Source organism: Peromyscus leucopus, chromosome 11 (assembly GCF_004664715.2).
Source record: "Peromyscus leucopus breed LL Stock chromosome 11, UCI_PerLeu_2.1, whole genome shotgun sequence".
Classification (NCBI taxonomy): domain Eukaryota; kingdom Metazoa; phylum Chordata; class Mammalia; order Rodentia; family Cricetidae; genus Peromyscus; species Peromyscus leucopus.
In genome coordinates this window covers 3,065,516-3,084,730 of record NC_051072.1, presented here as the reverse complement: position 1 = coordinate 3,084,730, position 19,215 = coordinate 3,065,516, and the positions used below count along the sequence as shown (strand labels likewise).

The 19,215-nt window shown below is 42.6% G+C and overlaps 1 protein-coding gene across 1 annotated transcript in view; it reads left to right on the top strand.

Annotated features, from left to right (window-relative positions):
• Ctnnd2 (catenin delta 2) overlaps positions 1 to 19,215 on the top strand; it is an 874,755-nt gene that overhangs the window by 774,700 nt on the left and 80,840 nt on the right. Inside the window, 2 exon segments of the mRNA XM_028882044.2 lie at positions 145 to 219; positions 1,238 to 1,388. Coding sequence (XP_028737877.1) covers positions 145 to 219; positions 1,238 to 1,388 — 226 coding nt within the window.

Genomic DNA, 19,215 nt, shown 5'->3' with positions numbered 1-19,215 from the left:
ATCTGTGTGCCTACGCCTCAGGCACAAAGGGGAGAGAAGAGAATCATGCGATATTGAATGATGGTGATGAAAACGATGTGAATGTGACTTCTAACGTAGGATGGGATGAAGTTGTTTGTTTTTTTAATCTCATATTTCATGCAGGGCTGGGCTGAGGATGTGGCAGGCATGGCGTATGCCCTACGTTCACTGCCAGAGGGGGCTCCCTGCCTGCCACAGGTGAGAGCCAGCTCTGGGGTGCCTGTCCCTATGGGGGATTGGGGGGATGGAGTGGGCCTGGTGGGGGAGGGGTGGGGAAGGACTGGTTCCCTCAGAATCTGAATCCTCTTTCCTGAATGTATTTTTTCCAGATCATAAGTGAAATTGCAACCAATCAAACCTTGACAATCAGTTTTTCTCACAGCTGTCTTTGGAACAGTATGGAACAATATAAAACATGCATTCACGTCTACAAAGCTCAGGCTACCTGCATTTTCTTAAATGACTGAGTCTAGGGGCTTTATCTGCCCAACAATACCTCTTCATTCAACAGGAAGTATCAGATCTGTTCCATAAGGGCACCAACCCCAAACCAAAACAAATTATGTCTTTAAAAAAAATAGGACATTGAATGATAGCCCTGGAAATAATACATTTTTATCTTAATGTTCTTATTTCAAAAAGTGTTATCATTTTCACTCTTGCTTCTCAATGTCATATTTTCCTCTTCCCAGTCCTGTATTCTTTTTTTCTACTAATTTCTTCTCTATTGGTGAACAAAAGGCCTCTTCCTTTGCATGCATGGCAGTTGATCTCTACGGGCCACCTCAGAGCTCTCTTTACAAAGGCCACCCATATCCAACCCACACCACTTCCTGCATATTGGTGGTTCTTTTTTTTAACTATTATTTCTCTAATATCAGTGGTCAGCTCTGCCCACCCCAAACCTCCACATCCTACAGCATCACGGGTGCACATCCTGTAGGTGGCATCTAGCCCCAAGTGCTGAGAACACTGCCACAAGAAAAAGGAGCGGTGGTCCACGGAGGGACCCTGGAACCTTTATCTTAGGTTCAGAGGGGGAAAGCGGACACCGTCCAGTGCATGTCTAACGTGTTCAGCCTGTTCTGCAGCTAGGTCATGGCAAGCCAACCTTTTCGGCTCCTGCAAACAGCCGCCTGACAACCCTCGGAGCTGTTGGCTTTCTAGGGCTTCTCGCCCCTCTTTCTAATCTCCTTTGCCTTCCCTCTTTTGGCAGTGGTCCGTATATATCCGAGCCGCTGTCCGGAAAGAGAAAGGCCTGCCCATCCTTGTGGAGCTCCTTCGAATAGACAACGACCGTGTAGTGTGTGCAGTGGCCACGGCACTCCGGAACATGGCCTTGGATGTCAGAAATAAGGAGCTCATCGGTATGTTCTCTAACTCAGTGTCCTATTGAGCAAGTGTGTGCGTGTACGGCTGAATTCCTCTTGAGAGCATGTGCATGTGGGGACGGTGTGTTTATTAGGAGCTGTGTGTTTTCCAGCTTTCCTGCTTTAATCAATGCACTGGTTGGTCCTTTAGAACTTAAAGGAGAATATGGTTTCTAATCTTTGCAAATGGAAAGCGAACCTTGTGCTTCGTGTTTAATCCTTTCGTCCCAATGTGCTGAAGGTCTGCTGTGCTGTTTGTGTGCTTCCTACCTGGGGGAATTAGGGAGCCTGGTAGGGTACCTGCTCCTTCCTCCCACTCTCTATTTGTATTCATTTATATGTTTGGTTATCTATTCATGTATTATTTATCTAGTTTCACCATACTTAAAATGAAAGAATCTCCCCTAAGAAATATCAAAGATCTTCTATTAAGGGGGCATTAAAGAGGTAATATATGTATGTGCCTCTTCTACAAATGATTCTTCATTCCCTATCAGTCCAGGACTGCTCTAGGTCCAGGGAGTTATACCAATGAGTGAAACAGACAGGAAGCCTTGGGACACTCTATACAATAACCAAGACAAATAAATGAATCACATGCTGCCTAGAAGTGTTCTTTGGGGGAGGTGGTAAAGGAGGCTTTCATTGGTGAGCTTGAAATTTTTTTCAGTTGATTTTATATTTACATAACTAGTTAACCATTTTAAAATATTCAATTCCATGGCATTTGGTGTGTTTCCAATGCCATATAATTGCCACCTCTGTTTCCAAAACATTTTTCTCATCCCAAAAGAAACCTGTATCCATTAAGCAGATTCTGTTCCTCCTACTGTGGGGGCGACCAAGCTGCTCTATCTCAGTGGACTCCCCTTATGTGTAGTTTCATGGAATGTGTGATCTTGTGTGTCTTGTGTATAATTCCTGGAATGGCTGTCGATTGTTTTATTATGCATTAATAAATTATAATTGTCTAATTAGAACACAAAGCGGTATTAGCACACACGAAATGTGGAATAGTCAAATCAAGTTACAGTTAACATAGTACCTCACAAGCTTTGTAAAGGTCTCCACAGATAGCTCATGCTGCCCTTGGGTGGGTTGAATAGCCAAGACTGGCCTTGAAGTTATAAACACTCTGCCTCGACCTCCCTAAGTGCTAAGATTATAGTCCTGAATCACCATGCTGGAATCAATATTTATTTGAAATGTTACTCTGTAATTAAAAATTCTTTTAAAACCTGGGCTTTCTTTTAATTGTGCCTTTGACCAATATCAGCTTATCTCTCCCAGCTGGCAGCCTCCAGTAACCATCCTTCTACTCTTGCTTCAAAGAGAGTTAATTCGTTTTATATTCTACATTTATATTTCCCTTGCCATGAATGCCCCCCAGTTCCATCCATGTTGTCACAAATGTCATCATTTCCTTTTAGTTTAAGTCTGAGGAACAGTCTACTGGGTACCCCACCTCCTTTATGCTTTCAGCCATTGATGAGCACAGGGTGTGGATATGTGCCCAGAAAATGAACTTTTCTGGGTCATATGGAAATTCTACTTTCATTTTTTTTTAATGTAACTTCCAGAGCATTTTCCATGATGTCTGCACTGATTTACAATCCCACCACTGAAACGCAAAGAAAGGTTCCCTCTTCTCCACGCTTACCTTCATCTATGAAAGCTATTTTGACAGGTGTGAGGTGATGTCTCCTGTGGCTTAATTTGCATTTCACTAATGATCAGTAATGTTGAGTATTTTCTCAGCTATCTCTTGGTCATCTGTATGTCTCCCTATGAGACATATCTAGTCATACTCTTTGCTCGGTTTTAAAATGAGCTGTTTTCTTGCTGTTGGGTTTGACTCTGTGTGTGCTTTGGTATTAACCTCATGTCGGGTTTAGGACCTGAAACATTGACTGTCAACCCCCAGGTGCTGATCTGCTGCTGCTGTCAGTCATCCACATCCTTGGAAGAACTTTTTTTTTAGTTTGATGCAATCCCACATGTATGTTTTGAGTTTTCTCACTGAGCTTTTGGAGTCAGATCTGTAAAAAAACTAATGCCCAGGCCAGTGATTGTGTCGCTTTCCCCCATAAGTTTTCTTTAAAACATTATGCAATGTCACATTTAACTATGTACTATATCTTGAGCGTAGTTTTACATATTGGTTGAGATAAAGGTTCATTTTCCTTCTCCTGTACGCAGCCTTTCCACTTGAAGGTGTGGTTTTCAATGAGGGTAAGCTGGACGTGGTTGTAAGGAACGCTTTCAGGGACGGCCTGAAGGAAGGTGACTATGCAGATGTGGAGAGGCAAGGAATCCAAGCTGAAGGGGCAGCCTCTGCAGACGGTGCCCTGGGATGGGAGCTGGGAGCAAGTCAATGGGTTTGGAGCCTTCAAGAGGCCTCGTTTGTCTAGCAGGGGAAGTAGTGGGCTCCTAGAGCAGAGAGGCCTTCCTGTGGCTCTCTGTAAGGGGGAAGGGACAGGACAGAGGCCAGCTGATGCCTGGAAACTGAAGACTCTGCAGGAACCCACATGGAAATGGCACGAGCTGCCTAGATCACTGTTACAAGGGTGGCACTGGAATTGAGGAGATGGCACAGTTCCTTGTGGGCTTCCTGTATGACTCCTGGACAGTTGACAGGCTCCCATCCAGCAGTACTGCAGCAGAAGAGGGTTATCAGGAGATGGGATCTGAGATCTGAGCAGCAGGGAGCCGGGCCAACCACAGCAGCTAAGGTGCAGCTTACTGTACCATTTGGCAAATTTGGAAAAGTGAGATATAGTGGGAAAACTCTATCACTGGACAGTTGAAGAACTAGGCATGATGTGCTGAATAAACTCTCAGTAATCCAGGAACCTGACGCCTTTCCCCTGCCATTTTCCAGTGCACATCAGAGCCTCCACTCAGAACCAAAGTATTTGCAGGTTTTCAGCCATTCATTTCCTAAGAATAAAATCAGACTTTAGGTCAGTTTCTCTTATCTCCTCTCTCTCTCTCTCTCTCTCTCTCTCTCTTCTCTCTCTCTCTCTCTCTCTCTCTCTCTCTCTCTCTCTCTCTCTCTCTCTCTCTTCTCTCTCTCTCTCTCTCTCTCTCTCTCGTCATTGTCTATCTTCCTAACAATATATTATACAGAAGGACATAAACTTGCAAATTTGGTATTTGTTCTTAGTTTTGGCTTAATTTTAGTATTTGCAGATTCAGTGTGCTTTGTATATTTAAACCAAGCTAGTAGATCAAAAGGTCAGAAAACCTTCTGCATATACATGTTTCCTTTCCTTAAATAGCTATTCCAGACAGGACCAGCAACGGGCCTTCCAATAAAAGCCTCATAGCTTCTCTCTAACATAGAGGGAAAAAATCAATAGCTAATCAGTCTACTGCCTGGATGCTAAGTACCAGGTTTTGTGCGCTTGTGTGCTTTATGTCTTTTGGTGGATTAATATATAACAAAATTGTGAGCTATCGATTGGCCTTCTAGCTCCTAGGCATCTCTTCTTTCTCTGAAGCCAGTTATCCAGTGGTCCATCTGAGCTTGGAGCACCTCAAGCTCCACATTGTCCATTAAGTTGTTACTGTCAAATGTCACCAAGTAGGAAACGGAGGCAGCCAGCCATTCAGAAACAGAGCTAGAAACACCGAAGCCACAGGCTTTATGAAAGCAGTAAGTTTTTTTTGTTGTTGTTGTTTTGTTTTGTTTTTTTAATGAAAAGAATAGAATTTAGCAAAGTGCTAACATTCTGTTTAGGAGAAAGCACACGTTACTCTTGTCGACCAGTTGACTCTAAATATTGTATCAAAGTGATTGTTTGTATCGAGAAATAATAGACAGCACATTCATTATACATTAAGGAGAAACAATGACTTTGAACCAAGGACGACAACAACATCAAAGAAAGACAAGTGTGGCCTTCTTGTCCTTTCTGTCAACTCACTCTGAAAGTTTTGGTGACCTCGTCTGGGATCATGACCTTGAAAGATCCTCTTTCTGCAGGTGTCCACACACTGCCCTCACCTCAGCAAATGCCACTTTCCCAAGAGAAGCTTTGCTGTAAACCATCCATCGACCCACCCTACCCACTTCCCTGATGGACTTTTAAAAGAGATGATCCCTATTTAAGAAGGTTCCACTTAGAGCCTTTCAACTTCATGATAATATGCACTCAGAAGAAACTGCTTTGAATTTTTGAGATCTCCTTGTGTCTCATGCTAGTGATTTTGTCATGCAGTGTTCTTTTTCAACACTGGGCAGGGGCATTAAGTGACAACTCCCAGTCAGCCGTGAAATCATGGGGGAAGGAACTCAGGTTCTGCCGTGCACTGTATTGCTAAGCTCTGGCGTTCAGTAAGTTAGGTGTATGCAATGCATAGGCTGACAACATTCTCAACTTATAATGGTGTGTTGTGACATAACCCCAACAAGATGACACTCTCCCTGTGTGACATTACTTACTGGTCTTGTTTCTTTCCCCTCCACTGGGACACTAGCTAATAAGGAGCTGATGCCTTGTCTTATTTTCTGATATATTCCGTGTGAATGGAACTGTATATAACCCCCAGCAGGGATTTGATAAATATTTGCTGAATGGATAGCTGAGATAGATTTTTTTTTCCTATCCAACTCTCATCTTATACTCTATATCAGAAAAAAAAAAAAACATTAAGTAAACAAATTAAAGAAAACATCAACCAAAGAAAAGGATTTCATGTCGATGAACAACCAGAAAGTCAGTTCATTTTCTCCTTAGCTGTTCCAGATGCATGCAGGCACTTAGAATTTCAGAAGAAAACCAGCTTTTCCCATCACTGGTTCGGAGGTTTCAGTTTAAATTACAACTCTCTTGGACTATTCTCTTAATTGGTGTGAGAGTGGGCGGCCAGCCACCTTTGTACTCAAGGGATAGATCATCTTCAGAGGACTCCATTATCATGAAGCTGTTGAGTAAGCAATGGTCACATTACCCTATTACATCTACTGAGAAGCAAATAGTATCACACTCAGGAGCCTAGCTGCCTCCACTCTACTGATCTTCTCATTGGGCTGTTTCCATGGTTATGTGTACATCTCTGCAAACTGAAAAGTATGTTATAGATGGATCCTGAATTCTTCTTAATGACATGCCTCAGTAGCCGAGGTTAATGCACATACATACATACTTTGCAACCTTCAGAAATGTTAATTAACCTTCTATGTAATGAAAGTTGTTCAGAAGAATGGTAATAATTAGCTTCCCTGAAGAAGGCGTTTCATGTCATCTCACTTTGTTTCCAGTCTGCCTTCTGTTTCAGCACTTGAACAGTTCCTTTCATTGTGGGAAGTTCAGTGGGAAGGACAAGAATACTCTTTCCTTTCTTTTCTTGTCCTGATTTATTTTAAATGTTTAGATTAAAATATATAAATATAGTTTCTTGGCCACTCTAAAGACCATGTAGAGTTTGCTGGAGATATTTAAAGAAAGGCAGGAAACATTCCGTATTCAACCAAAACAAATGAGTGGATGTAGGAAGTAGGAATGTTGTCCATAGACTTACAGTCCCGCTCTCCCTACACTGGATCTTATTTAGTGAGACATTGTGCTTTCTCTTGGAGACCTGCAGAGATGTGAGGAGGCTAAAGGCAGGGAACCTCCACAGTGTTAATACTGTCGTGAGTGATGCATGGTTCGGTAAACTTCCTTTTTCATTTACTCATCCAGTGAGCAAATTCTTGATGAGTAACTGCACCTGCCAAATTCTAGACCTGGAGATACTTGCTTTCATGTGAACTTTGACCTACATTCTTGCCTAAGCTGGAAATCCCAACCGTATGTTCTTTGAGGACTAAGTGGAGGGCTGCACCTTTGTCATTAACCTTTGTCATTAACCCCATAGCAGTGATTTCACTTGAAATCATTTTGAAAACTCTATGTAAATTTGTCCACGTAGGATTGAGAAACATCCTGGTCACCCTACCATTTGTGTTTGGCATAAGGTGTTTACTGTGTCCCCCAGCAGAACTGAAAAGCAGAGGGCTTAATAAGACTTTATTGGTTAAATCAGAGAAGTACGTGAGTGTGTGTGTGCATGTCTTGTCTCGTACCAATAGATCAGGGGTAGCAAAGGCTTCTGGGCTATATTACCTCCATTCTGGGAAGCAGACCTCCCAACCAGTATCCATCATCACATGACACCATAAGCACCCCCTTCATCTGTGCCCTTGACTCTGATGAATTTCATCTGTGTCCAGGGAAAGTGTTGAGACTCTAGAAACCTCAAAACACTCCAGGAGGCTATGTGTCATCTCTAATCCTGGGAATGGATAAACTTCACTTTATTAAGTAGATCTGAGGACATTTTAGAAACCCACTTTCTCTGCATCTCAAAACATGCTCTTCAGCCCAGGGCAGATGTTGTTTTAATTAAAACACATATAATTTCAATTAATATTTAAAGGAGAGGCGTGATTTTGCAGACAGGGTGATTTATGAGAATACTCTCTGCTGACTCACTTAAGTAATTTGGTCTCACAAGCCAGACCCTAGCAGAAGGAAAGCTCAGCTTCAGCCAAAACTTCACATCTTCAGATTGGTTGCTTGTGTCCTGACCCCCAGAACCCAGTCTCCCAAAGGCTGCTTCTCTTTTTCATGAAGCCACACAAGTTCCTTGTTAATTAAGTTTGGACACCTATTGGGGAAATGTTAGTAACTGGGTCTGGCAGATAAGAATTCCTTAGAAGGGTACTTATAAATAAATCAAAGAGTCAAAAAATTACTTTATTAGACAGGGGTTTAATGGTTCATCCCTTGGAAATGTTTCATGTAGGAAAATGCAAATGAGGAATTTCCAGTTGATTCCAGTTCAGCTTAAAGACCTCAGACAAGACAAGGAGAGAGAAGGGGGTAGGGCTTCATGTTGACTAGGCGTTCATTTAATGCCTAGCCAAACAATTCAAAGAAAATGCTTAGAAGAGGGGATATGTGAGAAATGAAGTGACTCTCTGCAAACATCCCACCAAATCTTGAGAACTTAAAAGCAGGAGGAGGACTTTAGGAGGATAAGTTGTTTAAATTGCATTCCCTTGTCAATCCCCACTCCTAGATCTCTGTCTCTCTGTCTCTCTCTGTCTCTGACTCTTTCTCTCTCACACACACACATGCACACACACACACACACAGTCTGGATCATATGGAGAGAAAGTTTTACTCTATAATCCTAAAAAAAATGATGTTGTACAAAGACTTGACACTTTTTAAGATGAGTATTCTTTTATTCATCATAGCTGATATTTGTTATTTACCCTGCTGAATCTTGAGAAATGACCAGGCAGGTGAATACAGTTGTCATTAAGCAATCAGATTTAAGAGTGAAATGGTGTCACACAGTGGCCAAAGTCAGATGGGCCAGAGGTTCTACCCTGAGGTGCACACGAGGCAGTAGAGGAAGGCAGATGTAGCAGAGATGAGCAGTCATAGGGAGAGACGACACAGTGACTCTGCAGAGACAGGCCAGGGAAAGAATGAGCTGGAAGCCGAGAGATACAGAGTGTGGGCATCCAGGTAGCCTGAGGCCAAGGCAAGGGTGTTGGTCTATTGGTACAGGAAAAGTAGGGTCTGCTCCTTGGAGTTCTTAGTCATGATAATACCAGATTTTAATAACAAACTCAAAGGAAAGCTTGAGGACAATTTTATTAGGCTTTCAAAGAACCCCAAGGTGATAAGCTGTAAATGTGGGCACCCGTCTGGAAAGGGGAGAGGGAAAAGAGAAAGAGGAGCAGCCCTGCTGTTTGGTTCAGTCATCAGAGACATTGGCTGCATGGGACACACACAGCCAAGTGGCAGGGAGGGGAGAGATAGAAAAAGAATAAGGAAGTCCAAGCATCAGGAAAAAAATATACTTAGGCACTGACCAGTGCTGAAAACGGAAGAGACAGAAAAAAGGAAAAGGATAGGGTAAACAGACCCAGCAGAACCTTAATGTGGCTAGAGTTTTCCTGCCTGGCCCACAGTCAGGACAAATCTCTCTCACCCGCCAGTCCCACAGCCGCTCAGACCCAACCTAGTAAACACAGAGACTTATATTGCTTACAAACTGTATGGCCGTGGCGGGCTTCTTGATAACTGTTCTTATAGCTTAAATTAGTCCATTTCTATAAATCTATACCTTGCCACGTGGCTCGTGGCTTACCGGCGTCTTCACATGCTTCTTGTCCTGGTGGCGGCTGGCTGACTCCTTCTGCCTTTCTGTTCTTTTATTTCTCCTCTCTGTTAGTCCCACCTATACTTCCTGCCTAGTCATGGCCAATCAGGTTTTATTTATTGACCAATCAGAGCAATACATTTGCCATACAGACCATCCCCCAGCACAGCCAAGTGCAGATCATCTCAGACACCTGCACTCAGGCCCATGGTCCTAATCATCCTCTATGAGAACCTGCTGGGTAAAGCCACAAGGAACCCAAGAACAAGCTCCCACAGGACATACAGAACATCCCACAGCACCTTAGAGCCAGTGGCCCCCAAAGTGACTATACTACTAGTGGGAATTCTGGGAAGGGAAGTGTGGCAGGGTCCTGTGCTGTTCCCTTTAGGGGAGGGGGCCAAGTAGGCACAGAGTCAACAACACAGACTCTGGGAGAATGTTGAAACAAGCTTAGTTTATTCAGGAAGAGGCAAGCCTTATATACCCTCCACCCCACCCTGGGGGAACGTCTAATGAATATGCATCAGCTGGTGTGACATGTCCTCTCATTGGTCCAGGTCATCTTAGATCATGTCTCAGCTGCTGTTGCTAAGGCCCTTAGGTAGACCCAGGCTGACTCTCAGGAAGTACCTTATTACTGGTTTGGGCCGGCTGGCCCTCAAGCCTGTTAGGGCTGAGTCATCCCACAGAAAAGGACCGTTCAATGGTTAACTATTCATTCTTTTGTCTTTAACATTGCTTAAGGAAGAGTTGCCTTCCAGAGGAATGGTCCTGACCTGACCTACAGCTAAACTTAACTCTTGGAGGAGAAGACAATGGTGTATAGATTCCATTCTGTACTATAACACTATGAAGTGGTTCCCACACCAAGAGCAGATTTTGATCCAAAGTCCAAGGAGTCAAGAAGAAACATGTCATTTTGTTCATGCTGCCAGACAGGAGCCAGTGGAGCAATTAGTAACAAACATGGCTGGAGTAGCTCCCAGGAGCTCCTTCTGGACTCTCCGGAAAACTCTTCACAGACCTTTGATGTACAGAAGGGTTTTCATCTCTCACACCCTATGAAGTTCATGATCCTTTACTATGTGATGGAAATGACTGCCTTTATTTATAATAAAATTACTTATTTGATTTTGTATATTATGCCTTTAATCAGTATCAGGTAGAACGAATAACTTTGAAAAGTACAATTAAAAAGACAAAAGAAGCCAGTCCCCTAATGCACTTGTATCCTCTGAACCCCTGACAATATCATCCTTCTCATCATTTGGTAAATGCTTAGGACAGATGGCATGGGATGAAGTGGACCGAAACCACTGTGAGCTGCGCTGATTTTAAGTAGGAATGAGTAATATTGCAGCTCCAGCATTAGATAATATCCTGTGCTCAAGACAGACCAAAAAATAAAACCCTAGTGGTCCTCACCTTGGGATTTGAACAGTTTAATTTGCTTGTCAGAAAGACAAGTTATAGCCACCAAATGAAAAGGAATGGTATTAAATCTTTAATTAAGTTCACAGACAAATGTGCCTGATGCTTGTGTGAGTCAGGCCATTTTAAAAGTGACCTTATTACTTTTAAATGTTAGGAACCCAATAGTTTTAACTTTTGCTCACCATCAAGTTCACTCTAACTCTAATTTGAACCCTGGCTCTGTACTTGCTGCCTCACCCACCCCCCACCCCACCCCACCCCGTGAAGAATGCACTGAAATGCTGATTTCTCCTCTACCTTTTCCTTCATTCCATGAGGCAAATCTGTAAATCGTTTCTTGAGTTCTCCCTCCCTGTGCATCTCTCTTTCAGTTCCAGCCCAGCCCAGCCCAGCGCCCAGAGTCCCTTCCCTGTCCCTTCTCAGCTTTCTGCACACAGACCTCCCCATCATTGTTATCACCCTGACACCTGTGATTGGCTTCAGTTGAGAAGGATTCAGGGTTCCCTAGTGTAAGTGATCCAGAATAAGCCACATCAGTTTCTCCCTCGGGAATCTCCACGCTGATGCTTAGTACAACAGGCACATATTAAAAAATCATTTATTTAACTTTTTGAGATCAGAGCTGCCCCCATAAAATCTCAGCAACATGATTGCATCAACATGAACTGAACAAGGACACCCATAAACACGCTAAGGCGTATGGGGCGGGGCTCAGGAGGCCTCAGCCGGGAAGAACTAAGGGAGACTGAGGGAGACTGAGAGCAGGAGAAATGGTCTCATCTGGAGCACTTTTTTTTTTTTAAATCTTGCTCTGATTGTCCAGTAGCATTTGATAGATTCATAGTCTTCACTTCTACGTCATGCATTGCCTAGCCTTTGCCCCCTCTCTTTTGTCTCTTCCCTGCTTTCTCTCCACCTTATTTCAGGGCTCTAAATCTGCCCCCTCCCCAACCCTCCCACCCCCACCGCACCCCTCCCCGCCCTTCCCCCCCTCCTTTCTTTTTGTCTAGAGTACATCTAAGACTTCACTTCCGTTTTATATCTGCGCTCTTCACTCCATCCTACCCACCCTGAATAATTCACCCACCTCTGGAGTAAGTCTCCTCTGCCTCAAGTCCTTCAACTTCCTGTCGTGAGGGTCTTTGAAGATTAATTTCCTTGGGCATTTTTTTCTCATCTGAAACTATTTATTTATTTTTATTTACTTATTTACTTATTTGCCATTCAGAATATCTCTGCTTTGTGGATTCTGGAATGCTGCACACTCCCCCCAAGTTTTGGGTACTTTAAAGATACCATTGTGCTGATTTTTGCTCTCCATTACTTTTTTATATTTTATTCTTTGATGAGTTTATACTTTTAATGATAAGTCATTCATTCTTACTGCTGTTACCTTGAGTGTATGTATTTTATGCTTCCTGGTTTGAGGTAACTGCTCATATTTACACTAATATTTTGTCTATTTCCAACTTTCTTTCTGGGATTCTAGCTACGTCTATGTCACATAAGTCTCACTCTGTTTCGGATATTCCATTCCTCTTTCATATTGTGTTTTGTTTGGATAAATCCCAAGTCTCTGCCTTCCTGTTCGTGGTCCTTTTGCTTTCAATTTTCTGTAAGCTATCCTATGAATGCCTCATTTCTGAGGTGTTTTCTGATTCCTCAAGTTCCACTTCATGCTTAGACATTTGTCTCAATTCTCTGCTGATCCTGTCCATTTTTCTCACTCTCTCCATCTTCCCTCTGTAGAAATTTCATACTTGCCCCACATAAAGTCCTTTTCATCGTCCAACGCCTGGATTACCACGGATTTGCCCGTGAATTTCTTCTTGCATGACGCTTTCCTCTTCTTTATTCTCCACGTCTTGTTATGGTGGGCCAGGTATTTTGTGTTAAAAGAATACAATAGGCTGAATTAGATAACTCCTTCGATAAAGAGCACCCCATTTCTTTTATTAGGTGGCTAGGTAGGGGGCTGGGTTAATTTAACGCACAGTTAAGCCAGAGCCCTGCTTGACTTAAATTCTGTCTAGTCACACTTTCCTTTAGAGTCACTTGCCACTGAGATCAAACGTTACAGGAGGATGGTCAGCGTTTAACTTTCAGTTGGGCGTGAAAGAGGGCCACTGAGAGGTCCCAGAGATTCTACACATTCCACAGCCCTGCCAGGCACCATCTTTCTGGGCCTTTCTCTTCCTCATAATTTCCTTTCCGTCCTGCTCTTCCCCTCTCAGTAGTGAAAATCTGCTGTAGCCTCCTGGACAGGTGCATCACTTACATTTCCTGTCTTAAGTAACATTGTTTCGACTGTGTGGCTCTTCTTCAGCTCACAGCCTTCCTTCCTGCTGGACGCTCCCCTCCCTCTTTCCACTCACCCAGTTTCCATTCGGCTCCTACACTTCCGGTATTTCTCTGATTGCTGCTGTACCTCTTCTCAGTCTCTCCCCTGCCCATCCTCAAGGATAACTCCAGGCGCCACTCTTTCGCACACCACCTGAGGGAATGCCAGCTTTCCCCATGTTTGAACTCTTTCCTGTTTATGTGTATGTGCTTGGAATTTAGCACTTCAGGGATGCCGAGGACAACACTCAAGTATCTCCATGCAAATCAAGAGTCGTGGGGTCATTCCCTCACCTAGGCGAGTAACTTTTTAAGATGAGAAAAACAACACTCTGTTTTCACCTTCTACACTTCTTTTGAAAGCCCTGACTCTGCCTAGCCTTGGGTAACACGGCAGTGATGGCACAGGTCCGAATCATCTCATTTTAGAGCATATGACCTCCCCCTGCAGCGTACGCAGTGTCTTCCTCCTTAGCTGCTACACCCCAGCACAGAGCTGTTCTGGTACCTGGAATACTAATAGCACCTGAGCATAGAATGACTTAAACTCCGAAGTATTGTGATTTCACAAACCAAGCTTACGTTGTCATGCATAGATTTTAAAACTTATTTTCAGTAGGTTTGGAATTATTGCCTGTACTATAGCTTCTTTTATAGCTGAGAACTGCTTAGGTTCACCTAACTGGATCTGTAGAACTGTAGACAGCCTGGTCTACAGATCCAGTTTCAGGACAGCCAAGGTTAGGCAGTGAAGGAAACCATCAAAAACAGAAATTTGGTGAAGATGTAATTGAACGAGGGAACCATATTCCAGCCCCAGCAAGCAGCAGAACTCGGCAGCTTCAGCCATGTGGTTCTGGCTTTAGAGTCAAGGATAGAAGAAAGGGGCTATGGGACCCAAGGAAAGCTGCTGAAACCAGGCATGTGTCAGGGGTGTCCCTGAATGGAGGCCGAGAGAGGCCATTCTGTGAAGCTGTGAAAGAGAAGCCTGGACTGCCTTGGAAACCCCAAGATATTGGAGATGCCAGAGCCATGGGATGCCTCCTGAGGAAAGCTGCTAACAGGGAGTGGAAACAGCCCAGGAGAAAGAAGTGTGTTGCAGTCAACAAAGCTGAAAGGAGTTGGAGGTCTGAAGAGTGCTTTGACATCAAATATGGAGGAGATGCAGAGTTTGGAGTTTGCCCTGCTGGTTTTCAGTCTTGCTTTGATCCAGTATTTCCTCACTCTGCTCCCTTCCCTATGTTTTGGAATGGCAATGTATATCCTGTGCCACTATATGTTGGAAGTGTGTGATCTGCTTTTTGATTTTGATTTTTACCTGGAGATTACAGTTAAGAGACTGCATGAATCTCAGAAGAGACTTTGAACTTTAGACTTTTAAATAAGTTTGAGATTGTTATAGACTATGGGGACTTTTGAAGTTGGACTGAATGCATTTTTGCATTATGATATGGCTATAAGCCTTTAGGAGCCAGGGAGTGGTATAATGGCCTCCAAAGGGAGGGGCACTATTAGGAGGTGTGGCCTTGTTGGATTAGTTGTGGTCTTGTTGAAGGAAGTATGGAGTCACTGTGGAGGTGGACTTTGAGATCTCATATATGCTCAAGCTACACCCAGTGATGCATACTATTTCCTGTTACCTGCAAGCCAAGATGTAGGACTCTCAGCTCCTTCTCCAGCACCATATCTGCCTGCATGCCCCCATGATGAACCTCTTAAGCTGTAAGCTGCCACCTCAATTAAATGTTTTCCTTATAAGAGTTGTTGTGGTCATGGTTTCTCTTCACAGCAATACAAATCCTAAGACAGTCCTCCTTTATATTATTGTTTATAGAGGATAAGTATTTGTAATTGAACTGCCAGTTCAGGCAACATTGCTACTAATGTCAATATATCTAGAGTTTAATTTTTTCCTGTGTGTGTATGTGTGTGTGTGTGTATGTGTGTATCAAGAGAGCAAGGAATATCAAAGGAATATTATCCCTTTTTTAGTATAATCTTTGATAACACTCATAACTCATGAAATACAAGGGTTCTCTTTAGTTTAGCCAAGGATTCTGACTTTACCTTTCCACTTAATGAAACGCATCATGTTCAAAGACCAGTTTGATCAAGGGATAGGCTAAAGAAGCTGCTGAAAGTATTGAGCACAAGTGTGAGGTTGGCGGCCATGTTCAGGGATGCCAGTGTTACTGGGACAGTCTCTTATGGAAAGCGGCATAGTCTCTTATAACCTATGCATCTCTTCTTGTAGACGTCAGAGCTTACCTAGAGGACTTATCATAATTCATGCTCTGTGTTAATAAATGCTGCTGTGTAGGGGATGGTGATACACAAATGGCTGTTCAATACAGATGTGGGCTTTCTTGAAATTATTTTCAGTCTTCAGTTATTGATGTGAAAACCCACAAATGTGGACACGCAGCTGCTGATTATTCTTTGCTGCTCCTGTGTCATAACAGAATGGGTTTCTTTTTATTTAAAAATTTTTTAATTCATTTTACATACCAACCACAGGTCCTCCTCTCATCCCTTCTTTTAAACATACTCTGTCTGGTACAGGAGAGGCACAGGGAAGCATGCGCTATGAGGGACACCTGAATCTTAAAAAAAAAAAAAATTCTTTTTGACTCTCCTCCATCTTGTCTCCTTCCCATAGCCTGACTGTTTACATGTGTCCTGTGAAGGATGCCTCTCAGCTTCAGTGTGGAGACTGCCTCAGACTCTAGGAGAGGCTAATTCTTCCCCTTGACGGCCAAACCTTTGACCTTGCCTTTGCAGCTGTTGCTAATCTACTAAAGTAAAAGAGACAAAACATTAGGGAAAGCCAAGGAGTAATTCTGTTGCCTGAAGTGAACCTTCCTGAGTGTATTACCTTCTCATTTACACACCCCTCCCCCCAAAAAAACCAACATTGGGACCATATTTCTTTCTGGCTGATACTTCGGTCATTCAGGCTGTGGAAGAGGACACAGTAGGTTGGAAACAGGGAAGATAGATGATAAATATTGTCAAAGATATTGCTTAATAAAGAAGGAAGTATACTGTTTCTAATCATCTTCATGGCATAAAAAAAAAAATGGAAGCATTTTCCATGAAGCAAAAGACTAACAGTAGGTAAAACCATTTGAATTACAAGTCAGAATGGGTCTCCTCTGGATCATTATTCCATACTGCAAGCCTGTAACTTGCTCCTCTGAAGTGAACAGTAATGATCTCTGAGTGAGAAATGGTGCGGTGAGCCTACGCTCAGGACGTCTGCATCCTCCAGTGTATACATGGGGTTTCATCCACAGCAGTGCAGCACAGAAGGGAGAAAACAGAGGGAAGAGAGCGTCGTCCTTTTCCCACAGGGTCTTACGGCAGCACTTCTATCTGCCCTGTTTATCCTTTCACTGTCTGGCTCCTAAAGGAACCCCAACTCTCAGAGGCTCCACGCAGGCATGGGGTGAAGGGCTTAGGGGTTTGGAAGCAGAGAGAAACTTTGGAGAGTGTTATCATTCTGTCTGGTGGTGTGAACCTGGGAGAGTAGAGCCTAAAAATGAGATGGACTAAAGTCTCATGCAATAGCCATCTTTATTCAGGGCATCAGACAACTTATATTCTGAGGGTATTCTGAAGGTTAGGCAAGTCATATGAGCAAAGTTCACTTCAGTTCAAGCTGTATACAGTCACAAGGGCAAGGTCACATGAGATCAGGCTGTATACAGTCATGAGGACAACTTATGCCTGGAAACACCATTCTGAATAATGATGGGTAAGATGATGGGCAACCTGAAGAAAAACCCACTCCTCCTATTTACTGCACCTGGGAGGGGATGAAAACACATTCCAAGAACAACCTAAGTACAAGGCTTGTGAGCTGGGCTGGGTCTAAAAAAATAATACTAATAACTAATAATAGTAATAAAATAATAAAAACCAGAATAATACGAAACAAATAAACAAAAAAAGAGACAAAGAAGAAATACATGTAGGTGCAGAGACACACGCATTTTCACACCCAGAAATAGCATCAAAACAAAACCAGAAACCATAATATATAAGTAGGAGACCTATAAGATAAAGGGAGGAAAAGTGCCCAGAGAAAGCATTATGTGACAAAAACAGCAACAACAACAAAAAAAAAACCTCCACATGCCACTGAGTGTGTTTTGTGTTGGCCATCTACTGTTGGGCATGGGGCCTGCCCTTAAGTGTAACAAAACAACTTTTTAACACTCTCTCTCTATATATATATATATATATCCTTAAGACAGTCTGCATGCCAGTGCTGTGACATCCGCCATTATCATCACCTTCAACAACAGATAAAAAATCCTCATTAATGGACTTAAGTTTATTAATTCCATGTCATCCATTTACTTCTGTGAACAAGGGCCCCTTTCCCAGATCCCCCTCTCCAGATGTTGCCCATTTGTGCATTTTGTGCCCAAAGCCACTTACTGAAAGTTCTTTACATAAAAAAAAAATAAAATTTAATTTTAGATATTTCTCATGTTATCAGACTTTAAACAATCAATGTCTTAATTGTTATTTTTTATTACTTTATCTATTACTGTAGATATTAGCAGAATACAGTTCATTAAAATAATATGTATGTCATAAATCTTAATTGAAATTTAAATATAAAAGCAAAATTGTATTGGAAATGCATTCCTTAGATGAATGGGCTATTTTTCCTCAATCAATGTATATATTCAAAACTGAATCCTCCTTATTGCTTGAATGAACAGGGTTCGGTATCATTCTGTTTTCACTATTGTTTTGTTTTGATTCATAGGTTTAAATCTCGGAAGCAGGCTTCATGTATCTAAGGTTAAGGGCTCTGGCAAAGCCCTTCACTGTAGCTCTGAACATCTCCTCTGAATTTCTTTTGCTTTTCATTTCAAAAGTCTCATTAGGGTCAATCATTGAAATCTATTTTCAATTACCTACTAATGGACACCTTGATTTCATCTCCCTTTGATGTTGTTGAAGCTAAAGAACTAAAAAGTTCGGTCTGAGAAAAAAAGCGATGCTCCCTCCCGAGATGTGACTCCTTTGCAGGCCCGACTGGGTCCACATTTTGGTACCTTAATTTCATCCCACAGGATGTGAACCATCCTGGAGCAGAGACAGCAGGTTTGGTCATGAAAAGAAAGAAAGGAAAAACCACAAAGAACATACCTGCACATTTTGTAGCCAGTGTTCTTTCTGGTGCACAGGGAAACTGAGAATCTGACATGGGTTCTCTACACCTCCACATGCCCTCCAGACACACTGCATGGCATCTCAGGGCCCCTGAACTCCATTTACAAAGTGCTGTTCCAGAACAACTAGACCTGAAAGACTGTAGCCATGACCCCAAGGTTGTTCCCATAGCCCAAGGTCAGCAGAAGACCATGTGCCTCTCGAGGGCATGAGCCCCGATTTTCCCAAGCCATTTCCCTGAGTGCCCTTTGTACCTCAGATCTCCAGAGTGAACATACTGTGAGAAAAACAGCCACTGAGTGGAGTGTGGACCACAGGATGAGATTTAAGAGTTACATTTTAAGTTAATAAGTCTGCAGGACAGGTTTTATGCTAGATCATCATTTCTTATCTACACATAGAGAGTCATTATTGGGAAAATGAGTGTAGTACTTAAAACTTTCTGGAGACCAATTAGATATAAAGAGAAGTCTGGCTTTCTGACTGCTGGTGTCACAGTCCAGCTCTTATGCCATAAAAGTCTAATAGGCTGTTTAACGTAATTGTCATGATCCTGTAATAAAAATAGTTAACTATTGGGAGCTTAGTGTCATGTTGTTTCTCCTTGTCTGTTGACTTCCAAGAAATGGAATTAATTTATTTATTCGTTTGAGCAGTAATTGTTTATGCCTGCTGTGCATAACAC